Here is an 18,637-nt window from a genome sequence, read left to right on the forward strand (position 1 = left end):
TTCCTGTTGAAGTGCAGTAAAGCATGTAGTAGTTTGCGCCATTGCAAAGCTTGATTTGTGGCTGAATCACACATTCAGTCAGGTTTTGGAGGCTTATGTAGACAAAATTCATTTTAGAATCACAAGTCACATGACACGCCTTCTTGGCATCTTTGACCAAACATCTAATCTCATTAGCAGTATTTAAGGACACTAACATGACTGTTTTAAAAATGAAAAACACCAGGGTTAGTCAAACGTTTTATTCTTCAAAGTCAAAAAACAAATAAAACAAATAGATACAGAGAAGTAATCAAATCGATTTCTATACAGTGGCAATTTCTTAATTTAAATTCTCCTTTCCCCATAAACCCCACCCAGTATTTAGTCAAGCTCAAGAAAACCCCGTCTCAACATTATGCCCTCACACACACACGCGCACGCTCACTCACACATACTGGGAGCCTGGGTATAGAGTATTTACTAGACTTGTTTGAACCATCCATGAAACCGAAGGCGTTTAAACAAGTGCATTAGGAGACATTGTCAAAACTGCTCTCCCCAATGCAATCTAAGGCCTTAAATCTAAACTAAAGCATCAAAAATCATTTTCAGGTCAACAAAACACCTGCCACCATCAGTCTGGAACAAAGGTGGACAGTGTTTGCAGTTGCTTTAAACAACAAAAAGTTATCTAAATGCCACTTCCAGCCCCTGGGTCAGCCATGTCAAATCAGTCTCTGGCTCCCTCTACTGTTTAGGCAAACAATAAGATTAAACTGATTCTGTACGCAACAGATTTGGGTTAACAAGTGACCACAAGGTCTAAAGGCGAGATTATGCCAAATACGTGCATATTCAAAAGGAAACTAATCAAACTGCAACTTCAAAACACCCAATCCAAAGAGCGAGGCTGACCCAGCTACAGCCACAAAGCCAGCACATGGAAATTGTGTAAAAATGTTTTGCTCGATTCACACAAGAATAGCAGTTGTACTTAAATAACTTTAGTATAGTGATTGCAATATCAGAAACTATACACATGCTCTTAAAGGGGTTAAATTGAGGACAGTGACCCAAGGTGGTTTAAAACGTTTGCAGCCTAAGCAAAGCGGTAAGAGTCATCACCTAACTTCACACTTAAGATAAAAATTAAATTAAACTCACACTCCTCTGGGTACGCAGAGGAACAAGACTGCTGGTTACACATTTTTCCTTTTGTTTGAAATGGTAAATTGCTGGGCAGATGCTGGTGAAGGATATAAGGCTTGCATCTTTTGGGGATGGAGACATTTGGGAAGAATGGAGTAGAAAGACGATGCTTTAAATCATGCATCCTTTCTTGCTCTCAAATTTCTATAAAAGGGGTAAATCACTACACAACACTTTTACCCATATCATGGGCTGGCATACATTACAGACTACAGTATTACAAGACATGTTTTAATCTGAACAATGCTCGAGTCACTTTAATCACATTTCAAAACGCCCCTTCTTAATAACCCTCCTGTTTCTTTAGAAGTAACTTTTTATGAGCGAGCTCATTTGACAAAAAACAACATTAACATTTAATAGATGTCAGCTCTGGCCTCCACACATGGAGAAAACAAAACTGGGAACAAACGCTTATTTACACTGACAAAGATACGTTTCTGTAAAATGTGAAAGGTCAGTTTATCTCCTTTCTATTCAAGCTATAGAAGTTTTTCAAGGTTTCATTTTGAAACTTTTTAGATAATCCACTGTTTTCCGTTTAAAGGCTTTTGGCAATACTTCAAGATCTTTGATTTCCTTTACATCCAACACTGAATTTAGGAGGAGACAGAAACAAATGGAAAGAGGAGGAATATGAATGCTCATTTCCCTCCAAAAACAGTCCGTCTCCTGCATATTTCCACTCACTTTGAGTTACTGCTCCGTAATCTTCCCCCAAATTTGAAACAACAAAAACAATCTACACAAAAGGCAGCCTTGTCCGGCTTTTAGTTCAAACCTGTGATGTAATAAACACAAACCACTGAAAATTTGCCTGTTTAGTGAGGCTCTTCAAGAACAGTCCAAAGAAAGAGGGGAAAACAAGACATCACATGTACGAGCCTATGTTTCTCAGCCTTCCCTGTAAATCACAACTCCTCCAGCTGAGTTGCTTTCCTTCAGTCATTTTCCCAGGGCCAGAGTGCCGATCAGGGAAGTGGAACAAACCCCCGAACCAATCATTAGTTATTTTCCTCATCGCTGTCATCTGGACTGATGGCCGGGCTGTAGGTTGGAGAGGTGGGGCTGTAGCCGGGAGAAGTGGGGCTGTAGGTGGAGCCCTTCGGGCTAGTTGGAGAGTAGGTAGGGGATGTCGGGGAGTATTTTGGAGAAGTTGGAGAATAGGTTGGGGAGGTGGGGGAATATTTGGGGCTGGTTGGGGTGTAGGTGGGAGACGTTGGGGAGTAAGTGGGGGAGGTGGGACTGTACTTGGGTGTGGTTGGGGAGTAGGTTGGAGAGGTGGGGCTGTATTTGGGCGAAGTGGGAGAGTACTTCGGGGAAGTGGGGGAATATTTGGGGGATGTAGGGGTGTACTCGGGAGAGCTTGGACTGTAGGAAGGAGAGGTGGGGGTGTATTTGGGAGACGTGGGAGAATACGACGGGGAGCTTGGGCTGTAAGAAGGTGAACTTGGGGTGTAGGTGGGAGACTGTGGGGTGAAGCGTGGACTGGAGGGAGAGTAGGACGGGGAAGTGGGAGAGTACGAAGGAGATGTGGGGGAGTAATTTGGGCTGGTCGGGGTGTAATTTGGAGAGGTGGGCGAGTAGGAAGGCGAGGTGGGGCTGTACGACGGAGAGGTCGGGGAGTAACTGGGTGATGTGGGTGTGTAATTGGGCGAAGTGGGACTGTAGCTCGGAGATGTTGGGGAGTAAGATGGAGAGGTTGGGGAGTAGCTGGGAGAGGTTGGAGAGTATGACGGCGAAGTTGGGGAGTAAGATGGAGAGGTTGGAGAATAGGATGGGGATGTTGGGCTGTAGCTGGGGGAGGTTGGACTGTAGCTTGGTGATGTTGGGCTATAGCTGGGAGACGTGGGAGAATACGATGGGGAGGTTGGGGAGTAAGATGGTGAAGTTGGGGAATAAGAGGGTGAGGTTGGAGAGTAGCTCGGAGACGTTGGCGAATAAGACGGCGATGTGGGGGAGTAGGAGGGTGACGTGGGAGAGTAGGACGGAGATGTGGGGCTGTAGTTCGGGCTGGTGGGAGAGTAAGATGGAGACGTCGGAGAGTATGACGGTGAGGTCGGGGAGTAGCCAGGGCTCTGCGGGGTGTAACCCCCTGGAGAACGAGGCTCGTAGGCAGGAGAGGTTGGGGAGTAATTGGGAGACAAGGCTCCTGGAAAGGGTGAAAGAAATCATTGATTACTAGCATGTTCAGGTTGGAACCTCCAGATGCAACTACACCAACATCAACCAATTTGACAAACAGAACAATTAAATAACCTGGTGAGGGGATGTAAGGGCTGGCCGGTCCAGGTGATCCAGGAGAGCCAGGAGTAGGGGACCAGGCTGGAGAGTATCCAGGAGAGAAACCACTGGCATCAGATGCAGCACTGGGAGAGAAGCCTGCTGCACCGGGTGTCATTCCACTTCCTGTTAGGATGAAAGTAATAAACCATTAAACATGAATAAGCACTTTAAAAAAATGATAAAAGCAAAACAAAACCGCAAAACATTTTAACTTACCAACACTGGGTGACCAAGCACCATATGCAGGAGTGGCTCCTGTGTTCCAGGGAGTCATGGCTGGAGACATCCCACTCATAGGGCTGGGGGCGGAGCCAAAAAACATACCCGTGGCTAGCAGGAAGTAAACATTAAAAGGTCACTCGTGGTGAAGCAGGCAACCATACGCTTCAATTAAGACCTAAAGCTCTCGTTTCACTTACGTCCAGCAACACTGATACCAGGGATGTTGGTAGGGATCTCCATGCCATACTTGCACTTCTCAGCATCCAACAATAGGTCAAAGCAGCCAGTGCCTGCAGGAGCCAGCTGTCCCAGCATGATGTTCTCAGATACTCCTTTCATTGGGTCACTTTCACCATGAGATGAAGCTTCCATCAAGACGTCCACCTGCAGATGAAGAAATATTATGCTTTATCTGGATAAACAGTTTTCAAGTGTCAAGTACAATTTAATTTACTCAGGGTTAGATATGTGAAAAGCCATTTTTAATGTTCTCACAGTCTCTTCAAATGAGCACTTCATGAGTGGTCCGGTGTCCTGTCTGTTGATGCCATGACGAGTAATGGCCATGAGATGCCCCCTGCAGGTCATTGTGTCACACAGCAAGGCCAGATGGCGGTAGTTAACGTAAGACCCATCGAAAGAGATGACATGATACAACTCTCTCTCCAGAGCCTTACGCACTGCTTCAATACCAAGGACCTGCAGGTGAAAAACAGACATTCTGTTATTAGTTTTCTTTTTTCTAAACTTCACTGTTCTACAGCTAACAGGTGTAATTATGGCGAGAGTAAATTCTTACAGTGAAAATCTCCACAATGTCATTGGAGGTGGTCCTGACAGGATCCACATCCTTCTCGCTGAGGACCCTCATGAGGCTCACACCATCAGTTTCCAAAATCCACTCCTGGAGAGCCTTAAACTCTCCATCCTCTGTGATGATGATTTTCTTCTTGTTGTCTGTCTGTGGAAGATGCATGTACACCTGCAGGGACACAAAATGGAGAAAACTCATTAAGTGTAAAATGTCCCTTAAACAGTGGGTTTTGGGGTACTTTTTTATACTGTCAAAACAGAAAGTACCTTGCTGATCTGCTCAATGCCTTGCAAAGTCATGTCCGTCAGCATGTTGGATTCAATACAGCGAAGGAAGACATCATCATCCATCTTATCCACCACCTCCTCATCCTGGGCACAAGACCAGACACTTAATACAGACTGCTTTACCTTTATGTTAAACTATAAAGCATTATACTGTAGTCATGTATGAGTATATAAATTAAAATACTAAACTATGAAGAAAATCACAGACTTCAAACATGATTCCAAATAAACTTAGTGATCTTGTTAAATGCTGCCAAGACATTCATGCATCAAATGCATTTGCAGAACTTAATACTGACCTCTTGGAATTTGTTCTCGTCGCTATTCATGATTCGAATTCGCAGCACCAGTTTCTCCGCATTGTCATCATTGAAGATGCAGTTCAGGTCATCACCAAAACCTAGAACAAAGACAGGGATTAGCGTCGGGTCACACTTAGCTGGCCGTATATAGATCAAGCTCATTTCTTATGCTCACCTGCATTGATCTTCTCAGCGATCTGCTCCATAGTGAGCTTACGGTCAGTCATGTGTTTGCGGTCAAGTTCAATGCGCAGTAACCAGGGTGAAATGCGGGTCACGTCAAAGTCAGGCATCTCGTAGTACACGTTCACCCACTCCTGATCCTCTGTCACCACAGTGTTCTGTGGATTGGGGTCGTAATAAATGGCTGTGTTGGCAGTGACCTTGCGCAGGGTTGTGTGCTCCAGGCGACACAGGATATCTTTTGCCCTCTCTGCATCACGGGCCGCTTGGCCCAGGAGAAACACGGTCAGGGAGGGTGTCTTAGGACGCTTTGAGATGTTGATCAGCTCTTTGAGACGAGGCACACCGAGAGTGACGTTTTTGGCAGACACGCCGGCATAATGGAATGTGTTCAGGGTCATCTGAGTAGCAGGCTCTCCCAGAGACTGAGCAGCCAGGGCACCAACCATCTCACCGGGGTGAGCCTGAGGAACAAAAGGTCAACGTGAATGCCCTAGACAGATCGTAGAATGAACTAGAGAATGTATTCCTTAACGGCTAAAGGCAAACATGGTAGTATAGAAAGCTTTGTCAGGGCAGACCAACAACTGCACTCCAACTTACGATAGATTGGTTAAATTTGGTCTCAATTTCTCCCAGCAGCCAATCGAAAGCCTCTGTGCTAAGACGGAACTCATCGGTCATTCTCTTAGAACAGAGGGTGGAGCGCAGGTGGATATTGAAGAGTAGAGTGGCATTCTCCTGGGCTTGCCTGCTTAACATGTCTTCACCGTTCACGATGACAAGCTTCTTACTCAGCTCCTTAACTCCTACACAAATGAACAAGGAAACATCATTACATACGGCACTGATGCCCCAACCCCTTTTAAGATTAATAGATGCACTCACCCGTTTGTGTAATATTTTATTACGGTATAAGTATAATTTTATACTCCACTCATATCAGCAGCCTCATAAGAGGTTTCTTTTGACATGAAACCGATCACCTCATAATAAAAACTGTGACGCTCCAGCCATGAGATATTGGCCAGCCCAACAATAACCTTCAATTCACATTTTCATTTTTGGGTCAACTATCCCTTTAAAAGAATCACATGAACTACTGACTACTTCGTAGTCATAGCAAAACTGTGCACACAAGTCTTGCATGTCTTGTGTGAAGACGTTGCTCCAAAGATGCAGAACTGGTCTTTCTAATCAGCTTGCCCTCTGCCTTAAGACAGTGAAAGCTAAAGGGATCAGTCGTCAGCAGGCTTTATTTAGCTAACACAAGCAAGGAGTCTTTATTTAGCAGGGAGACTCAATCATTAACAGTCCTAGGACTGTTAAAGCGTGTATAAACTACACAGAAATTGTGATTCCTAACCAGGCTAATTGCTAACTTTTTAAAATTCACATCCAAATTGTTCACCCACCATCCACAACTCGTACAGGGTTTAGGTCAGTTGGTGTTCGAGGATTGATGCGGAAAATCTTCTGAGCATTCCAAATCATTCTAGCGAGATTGCACGGCAGTACCACCTACAGGAAACATGGTATTTTTCATTAGGACCAGCAAGTCTGACAGACATGAATACTGTTTTTGCACATTACATAATGTAAATAAGGTTGATCTCAACCACAGACCATGATAGATGGTACGATGCATATAAACAATCTAACAGCTCAAGGGTCAGACCTTGCTGTCTCCTGTGGGGAAAATGGCCCTCAGGATCTCACGGTCTTCCCTCATCTTCTCAAACTCCCCCTCTAGCGCACTCTGGACGTGAGCATTGGTCATCACGTCTTTCACCACGTCCTCCTGCAGAGTGCGACGGAGAGCTCGATCATTGGTGCATTCAAACTTGAACCTGTGTGATTAAAGATGAAGAGGTGAAAGGTTAAATCATTGACTTCATTCAATTTGTTCTGGGTCTAACAGATATTATACATTGTGTTCAATGAATGTTTGTCATTTGTTAGGTTGCGTAGTTCACATTAACCATTTGGGATTGGGATGTTATATAATATAGACTTACTTCTTCTCAAAGGCTTTGTTGGATGGCTTAAGGGTGGCCATATTTTGGAACTCCACAGCCTCTCCTGCCAGCCCATCCTCTCCATATCTTAGCTGGACAACCTGGTTTATGGAGTTTCTGACTGTAGCATCATACTTGACCATGACAGACTCCATAGACTTGATCAGACGACGCTGAATGTAACCTGAAGAGAAAAGTAATAACTAACTTCACAAGTCTAGAAATTTATATACCAGAAACAAGCACTGCTATGTACAACTTGGACTGTGTTTAAGTTTAACCTCCATAGGTTGTTTGCACATGACGTCACAGCACTGCGCGAAGTGCCAATGGAGGGCAAGATGTGATTTTCTCCATAGGAATTCACTATAACAAACTCAAAATATCCGTTTTGTGCGTCATTTTTGACTGTTCAAAACGATCAGACCATGAAAGGTATTTTTATTGTGTAGCAAAAGTTGATGTTCATGAAGGGGGAAAATGCGAGTATTGACTGAGAAATAGAGATAAAAGTGGCTTGTAAACCTGAACCTGCGGTTGGGATGAGCCAAGCCGGATGATTTTCTAAAACGCTTAACGAGGTTTAACATACCTAAACAACGACCAGGTGAGCTCAAATTTACTGCTCAAGAACCTTGTCATGGCGCTGTAAAGATCGAGTCCTTATTCAACAGATAAAGTGATGAATCTCGCCCATTATAATGAAACCGCTTAACGTACCTAAACAACGACCACTTAACCACTTAAATTTCTATTAAACCTCAATAGTAATAAACACTAGCTACTGTTAAAAGAACAAGAACTTCTTACAGGAATAAGAATAGTCTCACTTTAAGCTTGTTACTCATTAAAGTTCATTATAAAAAAAACACATAATGTGGCTCAAGGCAGCGACAAACTGAGAACATAAAACTTTTCTGTTATTAGGGGCCAAGCTCCAAAGGGGCTATGGCCACTATTGCTTCTGTTGGTATTATTCTTCTTCTTAACCAATGGGAGTCAATAGCAGCCCTATGAACCGTATGTAGGAAAATGATTAAATTTGACACCCTTGTAGTGGTGGTCCTCAAAAGTCATGTGACCAATTTCTAGCACTCACTCTATAGCGCCACCAGCAGTTCAAAAATGCACTTTTCAAACGGCTGTAACTTTTGAACCCATTGATGTACAACAACTCTACTCGGCACACATCATGCACTCGTCACACTCATCGTATTCCATGCCTCACACTAAGACTCCGCCCATTACAGTAACAGCCATCTTGAAAAGTACAGTATTGCGTTTTTCGCTACTAGTCCTAGAAATTGTGACAGATTGTCACAAAAATCGGCTGAGACGATCTTTGGACTGAGCCGCATAGACGTGATGCTCTGCAAAGGAGATTTTTGCTGTTGCTCAAGTTACGACGCCGCAAACTTTTCAAAGTTGACCCAAAAATTGATCTTAGGACGTATCTCAAGTTTCCTACCGATAGATCGATACATGTTTGTTACGCGTCATCGACACCTCGGACTAGGGGTCCTTGCCAAAACGGGGAACAGCACCTCCTATGGGTTGCGAGATTTGAAAAATGGCTATTTTTGCTCTTAACTTAAAATGTTTGTCAGAAAAACAAGATCTCTGTCTACGGATTCCTCGTGTCATGCCGGATCGTACGATCATGATTCTGTCACGATTGGATGATCGACCTGTCCGCCATTTTGAAATTCGTCATCAATCGTGATATCTTTTGAACCGCATGATATATCTCCACCAAATTTGACATGAGTCACCAAATTACAGTCCCAAACGTACACTTAAAGTTTCAAGACAGCGCCACCTTGTGTTCATGAGATATTACTCATACTTTTTTATTACCCTTGAACGCTGCTGGGTCAAGCACGCCAGCTGAGTGGCACACCTGATAAATGGCAAGTTTCGGGTGCAAGAGGTCACTGGTTCAAACCTCGTGTTGCGCATTTACACATTTCATTTTGCAAGTATGTAAACAAATGAAATGTAATGTCATTTTAGTAATGAAATAAAATAAAGTGTGATTTATGTAGTGCAATTTAAAGTGGTTTATAATACATGTAAATATATACAAACAGAAACAAGGTAGGTACAAAATGACATTCTTTCATTGTCCCCTGTACACTGTATTTCTGTTACTTTTACTCTACTGTCTCATTTCAGTTGCATCAGGGATGGCAGGCAGAGTGCGTCATTTCAACTGAGTGGCTCATCAAATAAAACACACGCCTCGGGACTGCAAGGTCGCCGGTTCGAATCCCAAGAGACACGCGTGGTGCTTGTATATATGAAGTGTACATTGTGATCACGTTCTCGGCTGTTGTTTAAACATATCCGTGTTTCACGTACACATTGTTCTTTGTTCTTGGGCGTGCTGTGAGTACACTGGGAGAAGTGTGGGCTTGGCCCAGGTGGTGCTGCTTGCAGCTCTTGTCATGTTTATGTTTGATATCAGTGATATACAAATGTATTTACTTTTGTTTTCCGTGGTTGTCGTTTTGGTAAATTAAGCTGTTTCCTTATAATGGACTACGATGGGGAAGAAAAGCTTAACGCGAGATTTTTCACTTTCTCCAGTTAATAAGGGCTTGTACTTTTAACGGAAGCTAGTATTTTTTACAAGTAAGGTTAGACAGAAATTTAGGCTTACCTGGTCGTTGTTCAGGTCGTTAAACATAGATATGCGCCTAAACCACCAGATAAAAACCACATGACTGCACACAACCTATTAGCACCTGCATCTGTGGGGTCATTACCTGTCTCAGCAGTTTTGACAGCAGTGTCGATCAAACCCTCTCTGCCTCCCATGGCATGAAAGAAGAACTCTGTAGGTGTGAGACCGGCCAAATAGGAGTTCTCCACAAAGCCTCTACTCTCTGGTCCGTAGTCATCTTTGATGAAGTGAGGTAAAGTGCGATGCTTGAATCCGAAAGGGATTCGCTTACCCTCAACGTTCTGCTGCCCCACCACAGCAATAACCTACAGGAATGAACAACAGCAAATATAAAGAATGCATCAAACTTCACTGATTTAGTTTTAAGGTACAATTAATCCACGTAGGAAACAAACCCACCTGTGAAATGTTAATTTTCGAGCCTTTGGAACCAGCCACCACCATGGATTTGAAATTGTTGTACTCGGACAGCGATTTCTGGGCAGAGGATCCAGTTTTGTCACGAGCATCGTTCAGAATGCGGTTGACCTGGTTCTCAAAGGTCTGTCTCAGAGTGTTACCTGGAGTGGGCTCCAGCTCATTATTGTGGGCTTTCTCAATGACCTACATAAAGTAAACACGAGGATGAATAACAGAAGTGAACACTTGCTGAAAATAACATGTCATTCAGTAACACCACAACATCCCACCTCTATCACATCTTGTTTGGCTTTCTTGATAGTGTTTTGAATGTCCTGATACGTTGCCTTATCAGCAATGGAATCTCCAATACCGATAGAGTGACCTGAGGTGAGAAAGTTAATAAATACAAAGAAACACATAGAAGCATCAGGCGAATTTAAAAACATTTATTTCTTCTACCCTCAATGAGAAGCCAGTTGTTGACCACAGTCTGGATGTTGGAATAGAAAAGTCTTGTGATGTCGTGGCCCATCTCAAGGTATGAGATATGGACCAGCGAGCCCGCTGAAGTTCCCAGAGACTTCTTGCACAGGATCCCCATGATCAGCTCCCCGTTCTCCACAATAACCTGCAAAATACATCAAATGAAAAAAAAAAATCACATTTTTGTTCAACTTGCTTATAAAAGTCTCAGCCATGTTGGTGATGCGCAACTGCACCTTGGTGTCTCCAGGGGAGATGTGTTTATAAGGGCCACTGTCCTCTTCATCTGGGTGAGTGCTGTGTGTGCGGATGGCATTAATGTGTCCAGGAATGATCAGGCTGAATATCTGTTTGCCCGTCCAGAGAGGACGAGGCTTCAAGATTGCTGGCTGTGGCATTTTACCATCCCATGTGGAGAGAAACATCAGAAGGTTCATCACCTCACCCTGAAACAAAGCACACAAGTACAGTGACTGTCAAATCATAAAGTTTTAAAGAGCAGGTTTCATGAATCTCAAAATTACCGGCATTTCAGTGTGTAACGTAGCTTTCCTTCAATTCTGACGATCTGCAAAGTTGTTATTCCAAAAAGTCCATGATAAATTATGGAGTCTTCCAAAGTAAGGAGTCGACTCCGAACCGCCCAAACAAATCGTTAGGCTTTCGAATCTTTTGAGTGTAACATCGTTACGTCACAGTGTAATGCATCAGCACAATCCCCGCCTTCCCGCAAAACAGGAACACTCTGACCTGCCCACTAGCACTTCAGGTAGTGTTGCATATACAACATGTCGAGGGGACGCTGTGTTTTGTGCTGTGAACGCAAATGTACTTTGTTTTCACTGCCGAAGGATGACGATGTGAAGGATCAGTGGTTACATTTTTTTTCCACGATACCACTGCAGTACAATTCCAACCTTGTGTAATGTGCTCGTCATTTTACCGACGACTGCTTCTCAAATTTTGGCGAGTTCAACGTGGGATTTGCCAGCCGCTAGACCCTTAAAGATAAGTCAATACCAACTTTATTTGGACTAACAAGCGTCTCAGAACCACAAGCTGTAAGTATGATAAATACGTTATGCGTACATGTTAAATTGAGTGCTTACAATATACGTTAAAGTAATTGTGCTAATCCGTGTTTTATATTTAGTACAGCTGTAGGTTTCCAGGTAAACAACGTATAAGTTAACAGTGTTACAGTTTTAATAATCCAACTCTTACCTAATAATGTGGAGGTTATTGTAGACTGTTGTCGTTCTACATGTCGTAGTATTGTACAAACTGTACCCCTTTATCGTTTAGTCACGGTAGCACTTTGCTAACGTATCTCACATTATGGTTGTCAAGTGTGCAGAGTTTAGCTGTGGTCACGATCCCCTTCAAAACAAAACGGTTTGCTTGTCATTATTTTAAAAACGGACTGCAGCACTATATCATTTTATTATGTAAAGGTGTGTGCATTATCTTTGGAAGCTCTCGCTAACTTGCTCAGTTACTCCTCTCTGTATAATCAAAGTAATGATCAACTTTTGGATAGAGCCATTGTTGTTCCCCCACAGCTATGACAAAAAAAGATCAACAGAAAACAATAGTCTGAATGGTTTATTAAGATAAGTTTATGAAGATAAAAACTTGTGATATGGTAATACTGATGCCATTTTTACACACAGCATCTTTGTTTACAAAAACCTTCCTGAGATAAGAACTGTGGTAATGGGCATTTCGTTTCTGACACGCAGTGTATGAAGAAAGACCAATCACAACTGATTGGCCAGTTGGCCAATCGGAGCACACTGGACTCGCGGTAGGGAGGAGCTTAGAGAAGCGGAACATTTGAACAGCTTCGGAAGAATCATTTAGGGATCTTTGAGAAATGGATAGATACTAAATGCTTATTTTAAGAAAATAGCACCGTTTTTTACCTTTGATGCATTTGAACATGTTGTTGGGGACTCTAATACAACATTAGGACACTTACAAAAACCTTGAAACCTGCTCTTCAAAATATCAGACAATACATTTTTTTGAAAATTGCTTGGAATATTGAAAGACAACACAAAACTAGCTTTGTAAACATACCCTTTCTAAGAACACATCTCTTTTTGTGAACTTGCGCACAGCTGTGAGTGTGTCCTGCACGATGCCCATGACAGGTCTGTTAGACTGCGGTGTGACAATCATACGAGGCACCATGGCCAGTTCCTGGATCTCAGCTCGAGTCTCCAGAGACTGTGGCAAGTGCAGGTTCATCTCATCACCATCAAAGTCAGCATTGTACGGGGTGGTCACACTAAAAGTACAAGTAGCATTTTAAATATCTTTATCATCCACAATAAGGTCAAAAATCAAAGATACACCAGACAAGCATTAAAGTGATATTTCAGAGGCAATACAAAATTTCCCCGTGTTTTACTCACCCTCAAGGCATCCTGACTGAATATGACTTTCTTCAAGAATAATGCAAGTCGGAGTTATAATACCACGTATCATTTTTCTTTCAAGCGGTAGAAGGGGGGGGGCAATTTTTTGATGCTCCAAAAAGTGCATCAATCGATCAAAGAACTGCTCGACACGGCTCAGTGGTCTTAAAGATCTTCTGAAGCAAATCGATGCATTTGTTTAAAGAGTACATAACATGAGATCATGAAATTCACATTTCATGCAGTGTGCAATGTTGCCGTGTTTGAAAGTAAGCAGTCTGCCAAGTTGTAAATCCGAAGGTGAATGAATAACAAATTTATTGGCTTTGACAAAAGGGAGTCGACTCTGAATCACGCAAACAAGTCGTCCCTAGTCCGATTCACGAACCGCCGTGGATTTACGTCACTACATATAGTCCCCGCCTACGTTTTGCTAGGACTGCCCGTGAAAACTTCACTCTTCTCACACAAACACTGTAGCTCTTGAGCCTCATTCGCGGTAGACCAATCACAGCAGACTAGACCATCTGACCAATCACATCAGACTAGGCTATTGGAAAAGAGGGAATTAGACCGATGAATTGCAGAACGAATCATTTCAGAGTCAGTCATGAAGTAAGGTAAGAATAACTGCCTATTATAACGAAATAAGTGTTTTTACATCCATGTACATAAACTTGTTGTTGGACACTCCATAAACCAAAGTAGGACCATAAAAACCCCTAGTTATGTACTCTTAGAGAAATATCAATATTGACAGCGCTATTATGTCTAGCCTCCGTTATACCTCGGATGCGCATGAACCAGAGGCTTGTTTTACCGGCACATGACGGTTACGAAAGCTACCGCACAGAGGAGGCAGTATCCTGTTCGAACAAAACAAAAAAATGCCATGTTCATCACCGGAGTTTACGACACGCCTGCATCATTTGCCAGAAAAACAAGTCTCCGATTCACAAGCAGCCGAGGGATAACAAAAGTTAGACATTAATGTCAACAGTGCTCTCGGATCTATATGGATATTTCTCTTAAACAAACACATCAATTTGCTTCAGAAGACGGAGGCATGTCGAGCCGTTCTTTGATGGATGGATACACTTTTTGGAGCTTCAAAAAATTCCATTCTCCCGCTTGGAAGAAAAATTATATCTGGTATTATAACTCCGACTGCATTATTCTTCAAGAAGAAAATAATATTCAGTTAGGATGCCTTGAGGGTGAGTAAAACATGGTTAAATTTGGTTTTGCCACTAAAATATCCCTTTAAGTTTGACAACACAAGTCTAATGGACATACAGTCTACCTAAGGTTCATTCGAAATGTAGACCAAGGCAGGATTCGCACTCTGTGTCCCATCATAGACATTTTGTGCAGCGTTGGCTGTCTGTTGAATACAATAATGTCCCCATCACACATGTGCCGCTCAACCTAGAAAGAAACAAATGGTTTTATACACAATGCTCAAAATGTGTTGAAATTACCAATTTCACAGTTTCTGGTAACAAAGTCAAAACTAACTTTGTATCCTATCTGAAGGTGAAGATCACTTGGTTTAGGGTGGAATCGCAGGTCGATTCTGTCTCCATTATCACGGATGATATATTTTGCGCCAGGGTACTGGCTGTTACCTCTCCTCACAAGTTCTTGAAGTCTGCACAGTTAAAAGGGAAAAAATAAGACATGTATACAAAGACTAGAGAAAGAACTACAAGTGAAAGGTATAGAAACTTAGTCAAGCACACGCCGAACAAGCCAACAGAACGCAAATAAATCTTGAATCTTGCATAACACCAAAAAAAAAACATTTTGATTTTATTTATGCTCTTTACTTGACCCTGAAGTCAATATAAGACTCATCTGTATAATCTCATACGTCAAAACTCAACTTTGAGAGACTAATAATTTAGCAAACCTTAACTATAGCACAGACACAGAAAATAAATTATAATGTATGAGGTGTGCATCTAAATTGACCGCAAGATCTAAATTTGTTAATATTACCTGTCAATGTTAAAGGGTGTGACGATCTCTGGGAAGGTCATGTTGGCAGCTATGGAGCGGGGAACTCCCACCTGGTCAATCTGCAGGTTGGGGTCAGGTGTGATGACAGTTCGGGCAGAGAAGTCCACACGCTTGCCCATCAGATTACCCCTGACACGTCCTTCCTTACCCTTAAGCCTCTGCTTCAAGGATTTCAGTGGGCGGCCTGACTTTTGCATGGCCTAGAAATAAAGCATATGGAGGCAAAGTCTACATAAGGTGTTTAAACTACAGTGTGTGAAACATCGTCTTCTACCATATTTAACATCACATTAAAAAAACATGAAAAAGGGAGACATATCCTTTGATATACAAATTTGAGACGCGAACAAATGCATGAATCGAGTCAACAGCTAAAGTTTTAAATTATCGTGTGCTGAACTTACTCTTGGGAGACCTGGAAGTTCATTGTCCACCATGGTGGCCACATGAAACTGAAGCAGCTTGACATCCTCTGCTATAACATGAGCTGCGGCTCCACTCTGTTCATTTCGCCTCAGCTGGTTATTGATTTTAACAATGTCAGCCAACTTATGTGTTAAGTCATCCTAAAAGGAAAGAGTATAAATTAAACCATAAATACAACAGCAATCAGTAGGAACCTTTGCAACACATTTGTAATGCTAAGAAATGCTAACCTGGTTTCTAGCAGAACCTTGCATGACCACAGCCGGTCTCACTGCAAGAGGCGGCACGGGCAAAACAGTGACGATCAACCACTCCGGTCGAGCGTATTTGGGGTCCATACCCAAGATCACGTCCTCCTCATCTGAAATGCGTTTGAAGATCTCGTGCACGCGTTCAGGGCTGAGGAGAATCTTCTTCTCTTGAGAGTCCTCATTTACATGCTTCCACTCAGCATACAGCTCCAGGCCAGTGCGACGGATACGTGGCTGATACCTGCCACAGCCTCCGTGACCCTTGAGATATGAAAACTCAGTAAGTTAAACATCAACAAAAACATTTAAAATGTCTAGTGCTCTGAATGTAATGAGAACATGTAAAATGGGCAAGCGCAAGTCTGCACCTTCTCTTTGGAAATGTCTTCTTCAGTCTCCTGCTGCTCCACTCCAAACTTGTTGTCCATCTCCTCTCCACCCTCACAAATGTTTTTGCCTTTACAGAGGTCATAGACGTGGGTCAAGCGCTTTCTGGGCTGCCCCTTTGACTTGGTCAGAATGTCTTTGATTTTTGGATTGTTCTGGAGAAAAAAAATATAATAGGCTTGATATAAAGATTTGTGTCAATGCAAAGACATCAGTTACAAAAAATGCAACTGGATCAGAAAAAGACAAGATGGTGAGATAAGATCGGTTACTGAAAATACTACATACCGCATCCACAAGCAGCTTAGAACAGAAGAAACAGACACAGCGGAGGACCTTCATGATTTTTGTGATGAAGCCAACATGAAAGACTGGCTTAGCCAGCTCAATGTGACCAAAATGACCAGGGCATTCAGTCATGTTACCTAAATAGTAAGAATTGATAAAAGTAGTCAAATTGATTTCATAACAAATGCATAAACAAATCAAAATCTGAACATACCTGCACACGTCTGGCATCTGCCTGATCTTTCAATCACCCCTTGTCGGGGATCCATGAGTCCACCCAGTTTAGGGCGTCCTCCCTCCGTGGTCTCAGGGTATTTGATACCCCCTTCAGTAACGGACATCCGTTTCTGAAAAATAAAAAAAATGAGAAAAAGATGCTTTACACATATGTACTGGGCCACCAAAGCAGAAATGAATTTGCCACAGGTTAGATGTGTACTAAGTTTCTTTGACTATATGAAAAGTTCCATAGAATCAATCAAAACAAAATTATTATTGAACTCATCCTCATTAACAAATAAATGATAATCCAAACTATTGAATGAAAACTGTAGCTACAGTTTTCTCAAGAAAAACATAACAGCCCCGAAAGACAGATTTTTTTGTTTCATGTTTATTGCAATACTTTTCTTCCCCAAACAGAACTGCACTTCAGGAAACGTAAAAGTGAATGCACATGACCTCTTTAAAATGAACAAAAGCATGCATATAAAATTTGTATATTTATTGTCAACAAGGGAAACAGGGAACAATGTGGAAACTTGGGAGTAACTTCGAGTAACGTTATGCCATGTGGCTCCAAAACAGTCGAGAGTAAACAAACAACAAATATCACTACAAATCTATATTAAAGAAGTACAAATAAGACTTCAGTAGTCTGATGGTTACCTGTTAAAGTGGAATTTTGTGTAGTGCTCTACTTTCTAACACATGTTCGTACTAGAAGCATTGGCTAGCCGGCTAGCTATGCTAGCTAAACACAGTCTCACAGAAGACAGTTTATGTTATTCTCCGCATTTAATAGGATTATAACACGATGAGGATTGAGTAACACAATAATACTCAAAGAATGAAGAGAATACCCCCTCCCAAGTGCGAAACCTACAATTTCATCAGGGCTGAGGACGCCGAATTGCACTCTCTTGATGAGGCGCAATGGGCATGCGCTGTCGCTTGAAGGCGGTCCGTGCATCCTGTCTATTCAAAGAGACGCGTCCTCCCCCGGCACGCCGCTTTGTAAGAAGGAACACCTCTGAAACGCCACCAAGACTCTCCTGGCACCCAATGGTGACCGGAACTCGTCCGATGGCGGTTTCCCAGTGACAACCGTGTCTTGCTACTCAATGTGCTTTCAAATTTATGTTTATAAACTAACTATTGTAGCTACCGGCAAGCCCCTTCCCTCTCCCCGATCTACACTCCGGTGCGCTCTAAGCGCATCTGAGAGAAAACGGCTCTCACACATCTTTATATAGACTGTATGCTTTGCTACAGGTTTACACAGCCTACTCGGCAGGGGCTGAACGGTCAGAAGGCGGGTTATGCATAGCAGTTTCTGAGCGTTTATTGGCTGCGAGACTGCAGTCATGAATCATTTAGTGCATTTGACTCGGAACCAATGAGGTTGTGCGCTGTTGAGGCCTGCGAATCACACGCACCTTAGGGTGGGACATAACGTACGTAGAGATTCAATAGGTCCATATAATTTAGGGCAGGAGCTTTCGATGCTCGATGCATGAATATTAGATAAGATTCAAGTTTGTGGAACATTATTCGTCAAACCATTTGTTAATATACATGAGAAGAGAGAAATTGGCCAATCGCAACAAACGCTTGACGGCGGTAGACTAACAGCAGTACTGCCCTCCTTCTTCACGAGCATTGCCGATTTTACCCGAGTGGTATTTTTTCAACCTCCTAGCAAAAATAAAAAAAAACTGTGCTGCTCCGTCCGTCTCGCTCTGGA

The 18,637-nt window shown here is 42.6% G+C and overlaps 1 protein-coding gene across 1 annotated transcript; it reads right to left on the reverse strand.

The window, feature by feature from the left end:
• Nucleotides 1–227: 227 nt before the first annotated feature.
• polr2a (RNA polymerase II subunit A) lies at nucleotides 228–18,098 on the reverse strand. Its single transcript, XM_057358270.1, has 28 exons — nucleotides 17,777–18,098; nucleotides 16,886–17,018; nucleotides 16,672–16,808; nucleotides 16,365–16,538; nucleotides 15,976–16,257; nucleotides 15,724–15,885; nucleotides 15,299–15,519; nucleotides 14,816–14,948; nucleotides 14,601–14,725; nucleotides 12,957–13,167; nucleotides 11,111–11,320; nucleotides 10,851–11,019; nucleotides 10,679–10,773; nucleotides 10,389–10,592; nucleotides 10,072–10,294; nucleotides 7,304–7,487; nucleotides 6,964–7,135; nucleotides 6,701–6,806; nucleotides 5,889–6,094; nucleotides 5,278–5,749; nucleotides 5,100–5,200; nucleotides 4,780–4,884; nucleotides 4,499–4,681; nucleotides 4,195–4,398; nucleotides 3,897–4,083; nucleotides 3,694–3,807; nucleotides 3,451–3,600; nucleotides 228–3,343 (listed from the first exon to the last, which is right to left on the reverse strand). The coding sequence occupies exons 1-28, from the start codon at nucleotides 17,861–17,863 to the stop codon at nucleotides 2,196–2,198; spliced, it is 5,898 nt and encodes a 1,965-aa protein (XP_057214253.1). The 5' UTR covers nucleotides 17,864–18,098; the 3' UTR covers nucleotides 228–2,195.
• Nucleotides 18,099–18,637: the final 539 nt, after the last annotated feature.

The sequence above is a fragment of the Triplophysa rosa genome, linkage group LG18 (genome assembly GCF_024868665.1).
Source record: "Triplophysa rosa linkage group LG18, Trosa_1v2, whole genome shotgun sequence".
Taxonomy (NCBI): domain Eukaryota; kingdom Metazoa; phylum Chordata; class Actinopteri; order Cypriniformes; family Nemacheilidae; genus Triplophysa; species Triplophysa rosa.

Excerpts from the sequence above, each read along its gene's own strand:
- polr2a (XM_057358270.1), bottom strand. The coding sequence starts at position 17,863 with ATGCACGGACCGCCTTCAAGCGACAGCGCATGCCCATTGCGCCTCATC. Across the intron at positions 17,019-17,776 it reads TCCTCAGCCCTGATGAAATT|AAACGGATGTCCGTTACTGA; the intron begins GTAGGTTTCGCA and ends TTTATTTTTCAG. Across the intron at positions 14,949-15,298 it reads ACACCCTTTAACATTGACAG|ACTTCAAGAACTTGTGAGGA; the intron begins GTAATATTAACA and ends TTAACTGTGCAG.